Source organism: Crocodylus porosus, unplaced genomic scaffold, assembly GCF_001723895.1.
Source record: "Crocodylus porosus isolate Cpor-Errol unplaced genomic scaffold, CroPor_comp1, whole genome shotgun sequence".
NCBI classification, from domain to species: Eukaryota; Metazoa; Chordata; order Crocodylia; family Crocodylidae; genus Crocodylus; species Crocodylus porosus.
In genome coordinates this window covers 51,278,676-51,287,649 of record NW_017728949.1, presented here as the reverse complement: position 1 = coordinate 51,287,649, position 8,974 = coordinate 51,278,676, and the positions used below count along the sequence as shown (strand labels likewise).

At 41.8% G+C, this 8,974-nt stretch overlaps 1 protein-coding gene across 3 annotated transcripts in view; it reads right to left on the bottom strand.

Moving 5' to 3' along the window:
- Positions 1 to 2,980: 2,980 nt before the first annotated feature.
- The window catches only part of PLA2R1 (phospholipase A2 receptor 1), an 82,074-nt gene continuing 76,080 nt past the window's right edge, over positions 2,981 to 8,974 (bottom strand). For all 3 annotated transcript variants that reach the window (XM_019554038.1, XM_019554037.1, XM_019554039.1), the window contains 4 exons: positions 8,224 to 8,340; positions 6,955 to 7,131; positions 3,647 to 3,676; positions 2,981 to 3,523 (listed from right to left, as the gene is read on the bottom strand). In XM_019554038.1, coding sequence (XP_019409583.1) covers positions 3,315 to 3,523; positions 3,647 to 3,676; positions 6,955 to 7,131; positions 8,224 to 8,340 — 533 coding nt within the window. In that variant the 3' untranslated portion in view covers positions 2,981 to 3,314. The remainder of the gene's footprint in view (positions 3,524 to 3,646; positions 3,677 to 6,954; positions 7,132 to 8,223; positions 8,341 to 8,974) is intronic.

Here is an 8,974-nt window from a genome sequence, read left to right as displayed (position 1 = left end):
ACTGTGCTCAATTTCTAATGATTTTTAAATACAACTGCTAAAAAATTTGGGTTGTGCGGATACATTGAAGTATGATTTCAAAACAAAGTAATCCTTTTCTGTGTATATATATATATATATATATACTATAAAGCAAGTTCCAGCTGAGCTTGTCTGTCAGCTTGATTGTCACACACGCATCTTCATGTTTTGGCACTTGCAGAAGGGCCGATATGAGCATTTTTATTGATTTTCACATTTTTCAAAAATGAAGAGCTATTTACAAAGGTGGAGGTAGGTATTTGACGTACTTTGGGCATGTCCAGACAAGTGCAATTGTGTGGTATGTGGCACTGCAGACATGTTTGCAGCACCACATACCACACAGTCCAGTGTTCTCTGCACTGCAAGGACGTGCTACCCAAATGTGTGCTGCGCTGGGCAGGGCGCGCTGCTGAAAAGCGGAGCCAGGCCACCTGGAGCCACGCTGTGCTGCCAGCCAGGCTCTGTGAGGCAGAATTTCTAAGGCTGCAACCTTGGGAGGTCCCCAGGACCACAGGTAAGGCTCATGGGGCCAGTCCAGTGCTGGCTGCAGCCTCCCCTACCCAACCCAGGGCAATCTGCTGCATGCCAAAGCACGTGTGGCACAGGCCTTCCCCAGGGGACAAGTTGCTGAAGTGCAAGGTGGTGCGCCACTGCTAGTTGTCCCCAGGGAACCAAATGTCCACGCATGTCTGGACACCCTCTTTGACATCTCATTTGGTGCAGTCACACATACTAAAATAACTAGAGCTGACCAAAAGACAACCATTTCATTTTGTGGCAATCAACGAGGTTTGAAAATTTAGTTTTGTTCCATCTAGTTCCTGGTAGGTAAGGTCTTGGTTTGGGATGTAAAGATCTAGGTTCACGCCATGCTCTATGTGAAGCAGAGCAGATTTTCATTCCAAATCACTCTCACTGAGGAAAAACAGGAACTTGACCTCAGGTATTCTGCATCCCAAACCAGAGATGCACTACCAGGCTACAGCACATCTTCCCAATGAAATTTTGTGAGAAAACATGTTGTCTCAAGTCATTTTTTAATACATTTTTTCTGATTGGAAGACCACTTTGTTAGTACTTTACCATGAACAAGGGAAGTGAAGAACTTTAGTTCCACGTGACAGTCTATTAAATTGTTAATTTACCATTTGGGTAGAGACAACAATTACCTTTGAGACACAAATATATATTTGCTACATATCTTCCTTAACTTTTGAGGACATGGTCTCAAGAGTGTAAAAGTAAATCCTTATGTAAAAGAGAAGCAAAGCAACTTGTTATTAGAGCTTTAGCAACACTGATTATAATAGTTTTCTTAATATAGATATTGATTAAATATGCAATCAAAGAAAGAAGCCATTTTTGATGGTATGCCACCTCGCAGTTTTGTCCTTAACAGGACACTGCAAGCAACTCCAGTTATTCTGTCATTTTTAAAATGTCAAAGTAATGATTATAAATCTTAACTTTTAATTTTATTGCAATGAGGTAGGAAAAATAAACTAAATTGGTCAATTCTGACATCTCTACTTTTTCCCTTTAAATTTATTTTTGAAACTACAAAGTACTTTCTGATTTGGCTGGAATCTGGCAAAGATACTTACACAAACCAGACAACAAAGCACATCTAGAATGGCTACCTTTCTCCACATGTATGAAATCCATACAGGGGACACCGGTGTTAGCAATGATTTAGCTATTCTGGAAATTATGTGATTACTAGCCAATTGCCCGTCAAGAATGATGGGGGGGGGGTTGGGACAGAGGCCTGCATCCCTTACCCCCACCCCACCTCGGGCCAGGGACATTCCCCTCTCCCCCCACTGCTTTGGGCCAGGGCTGGGACCTGGTCCATTCCCCGCCTCCCCCTGTCACTTCAGGCTGGGGCCAGGGCCTCTCCTTGCCTCCCCCCGCTGCTTTGGGCTGGGGCCAGGGCCCATGACCACAGTGGTGTTCATGGTGGCAGTGGGGCACAGCCACCAGTAAGCCCCACTCCTTCCTGCTCTACTCCCTCCCCTGTTCCCCGCCACCTCCCCTCCCCTACCTGCTGGTTGTTGTTGGGGGGGGGTGCCAGCCTTTGGCTCCACAGAGAAGACCTGGAGGGGCGAAGCTGACCTTGCCCCCTGCTCCATCATGGTGGTACTGCAGTCCCCATTGTCCTTCTATGCCTCCAAGGAGCAGGGGAAGGGGGCAAGGCCAAGAGCTCTGCTGGCCTCGCCCTCCTCCCCTTTGGTTCCTCAGTCCCCACTGTCATGGCAGCACTCCATTGTCTGTCTCTGTCTGTGTAGGGCACTCTGAGACAGCCAATCAGAGTGCGAATAAAGCATTATGGACAGACAGACAGACAGACTTAGGCTTTTATAATATCAGAATGTTTTAGGGTTCCTGAATTCAGGGCAAGAATTTAATATAAACTATGGACAAAGTCTACTTCTTGTGTAAATGGAAATAAAAAAAAAACCTATTGAAAATATAAAGTTCAGGGAAATAAAAACCTTTGCTGCCTTTGAGCCAGAGGGTTTATGCAGCATTGACTCCTGCAGCAGTTTCTGATGTCCTGTAATCTGTGGTGTTGTTATGATTTTTTAGACTTTTTTCCCCATAGGGGCTGCACTCCCTGATATTCTTAGAACTATTTACTTAACACCGCTGTATTGAGTCAAAATCAAATTAGAACAGGCCAGGCCAGGCCTGGTCCTGTGCCACTGATGCTAATGGCAAATTCACTACTGACTTTAATCAGGACAGTATTGAACCCTTTATACTTGAAATCTGTAAAAAGATGTGGCAGCAAACATTTTATTTTTTGCAGCATCGCAGAGAATGATGACTTCTGAGCTACGAACTAGGGTAGTCTACCTTTTAAAAAAGCCCATTTTGACTAGACAAATCCACCATCCAAGCGGGTTTCCAGCAGTCAGGCACAACCCTCCCACCAGAGTCAATGCTGATGGGATGAATTTGCATAGAGTGGATGTTCTGAGGTTTCACAGCCTCTCTCCCATTCCTGTCCCATTTGCAGAAGTTCTTCTGCACAGAATTCACAACAAGAAGCTTCCATGGGGGCAGAAAAAGGATAACACGTTGCTGTTTTGGCTTCAGCTCCCCTCCTTTTGATTGCTGTTGGCAATTTAAGTGGAAATTTTCCACTCTTTAGCTTGTCCCTTGCAAAAAAGATGGAGAGGGTGATCTGGTCCTCAGTGGCAACCAGTTCATAAAATGAACTAAACTGTAGAGCTCCTTTGTATCATCAGCATTCAGTTCAATTGATATGTTCCTTCACATATCAATTAATAATCATTATTTTTCTCAAGATCAGAAATGAGGATGCTTTCTTCCAAAGTAGGACCTTCCGATATATTTTGGAAATAATAGGCATTTCTGGCCCACAATATTCTACTGAAGAGACTATTTTTCTTTTTGTACAATACAAATAGAACAGCGGCCACCATCACCAGTATCATTATTACGACGAGAGCTACAGTTCCACGGTATGATGCTGAAAGGAAAAAAAAAAAGGAAATTTCTACAACAATGAAACAAAACAAAACCAAACAAACAGACAAACCACAAAACCCAGAACATGTTTAAATACAATAAAGTATCACGTGGTGCAACTTACGTTTCACAGTTTGCTCTGTTTCATCAACATCTGAAACAGAATCCAGAGTTAGTATGAATATTATTCAGAGAATTAATAAAAGCTAATGTATATACTTCATTGTAAAATTGTTTCTCAGGGAAGTACGTACTTGTTGCTAACAAAAATGGCCATCCCTTGTTTAAACTTTATTGATATCAGCAAGTTTACACCAATTACAGCTGAATGTGGATGATTATCTCATTTTAAACTCCTGAATTTATTGAACTGTATGTGGGGTAAACATTGTGAAAAGCTCAAATTCAGAAATGTTTACTTGGGGTGTGATCTGCTTTTACTACGATAACTGGTACTTTGTCATGGGTTTCAATGGAAGTGGCACTGGTAATTTACTGGGTAAGGCTGACCATCTCTTGCAATTTTTGCCTGTTCTATTCAAATAGTAGGAAGAGGGTTAAAGGGCCAGGATCCTATTCCCGGGTGATTTTGCACAAGTTACTTAATATCTCAGGGTATGTCTACACATGTATTTGATCTGGGAGCAGTTTACTTGCGAGTAAACATGCCTGGGAAGGCATCTACACATGCAGTGACTCCAGAGCAGATTTGCTGCTCATGGCAGCAATCTGCTTCTGCCCCTGCCAGCCTCACACTGGTCCCCTGTAGCAGCCAGATGGAGCTCTAGACTCCCCTAGGTGATAGGCTAGGGGCTGGCAGGGAGCATGCGGCCAGGAGACAACCGTCTTCTGGTGGGGGCTGGGACACTGCACCCTACCCCTGCAGGGCTGCCTGCTGCTGGGCTGGGCTCTGCCACCAAAGCCCAGGCGAGGACAATGTCCTCCTGCCCTGGCAGCAGGGAGCTCCTGGCCCTGGCTCCCCAAATGGGGGCAGGGGACTTGAAAACAGCTGCAGGGGCAGGGAAGGGCCCCTCCCCTCTCTATGAAATGGGAAACAGAACATTTCCAAATCTTAGGCAACCATAGCCCACAGGCCAGATCTGGGCTGGAAGATCTAACTGAGTATGTGACATTGGGCAGCATACAGCTGTGCCTTTCTCCATAGCCCTCCCTGTTGCTTTCTCATGCTGGAAGTTAACCTAACTGCAGAGGGGTCAGGTAGCCTGAGCTCTCCAAGGGGTGGAGATTTGTGGCTCACAGAAGCAAAAGGTTGCCAACCCCTGCCTTAGAGGATTTGTGTGGGTAAATCTTAATTTTTGTGAGACATACTACAGTGTGGAATGCCAAAAAAGTCTATGCATAAACACTAGGGAAAAACCTCCTGCCATGGATCAATACAAAAAGTATAGCTGTACATAGATTTTGTATTTCTAATATATATATTTGTCTTTAGGCAAGTTATTTCCTTTGTAAAACTCTTAGCAGAGGAGCTTACAGCTTTTCTTGAAATATATTTTATGAAATTAAAGTTGAGACACATTTTCTCTTCCTTTCTTTTTGGCAGGGGGGTGAAATTCTTTAAAAATTATCATAAAATATACCCTTTCTCCCACAAAAATCTTCTCATTAATTCTTGGAGATGCCAAAAAAGGTACCATTTACTCACATTTAAAAAAGAAATGTTCACTCAAAGCAACTGCATAAAAAGAACTGAGTAGGCCTGATTTGGGCCACTTGAAGGCTAAGTACAGACATTCAAAAAGCCTGAAGTGGAAGTGGGCCGACTAGCAGGGTGGGGGAAGCCCCCCCATACCCCTCCCCTCCAGCTGTCCTGGCTCAGGCCAAGCCTGGGCCCCCTCTTGCCAACAGACAGCACCACACCTCCTGCCTGTGCCTGGCTCCAGTCCTGCATGAGCTGACACAGCCCCAAGGAGCAGTACAGGAGCCCTTCTCCCACCCTCCACTGATTTCTGCAATTACACCGGGTGACTGCTGGCACCACTTGCAGTTTGCCAGGCTCTGAAGGGCCCAATTCTTCTTTCTGCAAACCTCCTCAAGTAGGGATGTTGCATAAAGATAGAAACCTCCTGAGCTACAGGTGCTCCTTCCCCTTGCCCCCTTCCCCACCTGTGGCTGACAGCTAGGAGCAGCCAAGTGCAGCCGAGTTCCAGTGGGGGGGAGGAAGACGGGGACTGCAATGGTGCCTGCGATGTTAGTGGACTACAACCTAACTTGAGTTAGGAGGGGATCTGATACATGAGTTCAATAGACCTGTCTAAGCTACATTACTTAAAAGACTTATACTATGTCCATCCAGGTCTATCTCAGATGTAGTTCCGCCATTTTTAACCTGTTCTTTGTGTACTGAACTTCTGTACTGTTATGGGTTTAGACCAGTTTTCAGGCACCTACACTAGTTTATGTGCAATGTCTGTATCTGGCCCTAATGTTAGCATTTTGGAAGGTCTATAAAATATTTTTTTCAGTTCTCCAGTATTTTCAGTACAAACTGCAGCTCCTCATGATCATATAGTAATGTTATGCATGACATCTAAAGCGATACAGGGAAAGATTCACTGAGAAATCACTTAGGTTGCATCTATTCATTCAATTTAAAAAGGGGAAAGGAAGTCTCTTACTGTAAAAGTGAAAAGCAGAATCTATGCAAAGTGTTAAACATTATAAAGTGTTTCAAAGCATAATTCTTCAAGCAAGCTGTTGGAAGGTTGTGTGCAAGCTCTGGTGAATTTTAATACTTACATTGTAGCATTTTACAAGCTAAATGGCAGTGCATCTCTGGAAATTATTATATATGCATATTTTCTAATGGGAAGATGAAGCCAAAAAGGTTACGTGATTTGACTATCATCAGGATGAGATTCAGGGATAAACTCAGAACATGTTCTGCTTAGGCCATCATACCAGGTCCTCTCTCATGCTATTGAGTCAGATATCCTTGGAGTAAGGGACCAGATAGGCTGCTCAAAATAACATGACCAGGATTAAAGATTTTGTGGATTCTGATAGGCAAATCTTGATTAGCATTTGGTCTTCTGCAAAGTAATCCAAAATCTTTAGGAAAAAATAGAGTAATATAACTGAAACTTCTATTGTGGGCTGCTTCATTTCTTTATTTTTTTGAAGTTCTCTTGACTAATGAAAGGGAACAGAAAATCAGCTTAAAAATAAATAAATACCCTTTTTATTTATAGTTGCCAAGAATCAAGGAGGCTTCTGACTATAGGCATCATGGTGCTGAGCCTGTTTCTGAACAGGACTGGAAAAATATGAGGAAACTTACAATGGCACTGAGGGTGCAATGCCATTCAAGGCCTTTAACTGAACACTGTTGAAATGAAGGCTAAGTGAAGTAAAGAGTAAAGAAGGTACATATTAAAATGGTATAAGGATTTCTTCTAAATAAACACATACCTGTATCCATTTTACATACAAATCCCTTATTCTCTTTGCAGGAAGATAACTGCCATACTCCATCTCTGGTCCTCAAAGCAATGCAAAAATTCCCTTTGAGATGACTCAGTTCAGGCTCCCTGATGCCCCAGTTTGAATAATTTAGGGGAGAACCATCAAACCATGCAACTGTGTCATCTAAGGGCAAAAATAATCAATCAGTGTTAGCTCTATGTAATCTAAAAATGCACCGATTTTGAAACAAGAATTTAAGTCCAGTAAGACTCATGCCTGTAAAATATATTTTTACTTAAGGAACTTCAACAGTTGTGTCTATTAGATCAAGAGTTTACATTCTAACTCAAACAGGAAGGCCAGGATTTTTGTGATTGATATCTTTTACTGGACCAACTGCATGGCTGGAGTAGAATTTTGATCTAGATAGATTTTGACAAGCTTTTGATTTTGGTTTGGATAGGGATGATCCTGCCTAAGGCAAGGAGTTGAACTAGATGACCCCTGGAGGTACCTTCAGGCCCTACTTCTTTTCGCTCCATTAGTCTTATGTATATTCCTGCCAAAAAACTTGAGAGAGATTTACTTTTTCATCTTCAGATATGGATCTCTAAAAATAAATGGGGAGAAGAGCAGACGGGTTTTAGAGCAGGTTATCTCCGCATGGAGAACTGCCATGGTGTTGTTGTACTATTTAATTTTATTAATCTAAATATGTTAAAAAGACAAAATTATTTGCATGTGGCCTTTGTAGATCTCAAGGGAGCTTTTGACTCCATAAACAGATTAAGATTATGGCAATAACATCCACAGATAAAGCTCTCTTACAACTAATTGTCACTTAGTATTCAAACCTAGCATCCACAGTGCCTTACGAGATTGGTATTGCCTATCCAAATTATGTAGTTGGTCTAATAAAAGATATCACCCACAGAAATTCTTGCCTCTCGCATATTTCTTGGACCATCACAGCTACAACATCACTCCAACACTACAGAAAGGATATTTAAAAGCATATATTGGATTTTCCCTTACACTGGATACTTTTATTGCTTCTTAAGAAAAAAAATTAAAAAGTATGTATGTATATGCATGCATAATCATTGTATATTTAAAAGTTACAGCTATAAAGCAATGTAGTTATATATGCCTCATCTTAAATTGACATTGTTTACAATACTAAGAATGCTCTGCTCAGCAGTTATCAGCACTAAACTAAGAAACATAATTACATTTTTATATTAATATATGCCATTTTCTTTCCCAGTCACTTACTGTCTTTTACAAAGAGAATGTTCAACCAAATCATTTGGACAGAAGAACCGTAAGCGTGCAGTTCCTCTAGAAGAAAGGCATTTTCTTCTTCATCTTTAATAGTTAAAAGGTTTGATCCTGTAAATGAAACACACATCAAGTTCCTTCACTCGTGACCATTTTCAGAACACAAGGCACATTTTTTGAATGCTAATCTCCTAGCCAGACCGGGAAATAACCTCCTCCTCCTGCATCCATAATCCTACAAGTAAACTATCTCAAATGAGCCTTAGGGAATTGGTTGCTTAACATGTCTTGCAATTTGGGAGAAGAGGAACAGCTAACTTCTTTAAAGCCCTCTCAGAATGCCAGCCCATATTTTTATACGAGATATTTGTTTTGCTTTTTTTTGCACACTATATGGAAGTAACATTTTTCCTTTTTGCAGTTTTACTGCAAAAGATAAGAAATACTGCATATATTTCATACTGAACTACAAAACTTTAATATTATCAGTTTACGTCTGAGATGCAGGAGTGGCAGAAACAGTGTGTTGCAGACCAGATCAAGAATCCAGTGCCACCCACCCCATATGGAAACACATGTCTGAGCTACGGTAGAGTCTGTAGATCCCAGATATGCCTAGCAGCCATCATTGGATGCCCAGATAAGACAATGATGCAAGACAATCATTCTCGACTGTGAGGGACTGCCAACGATTTGTAAGTATAGTTATAGTAAATGACTTTTAAATTCACAATAACATGTAAAT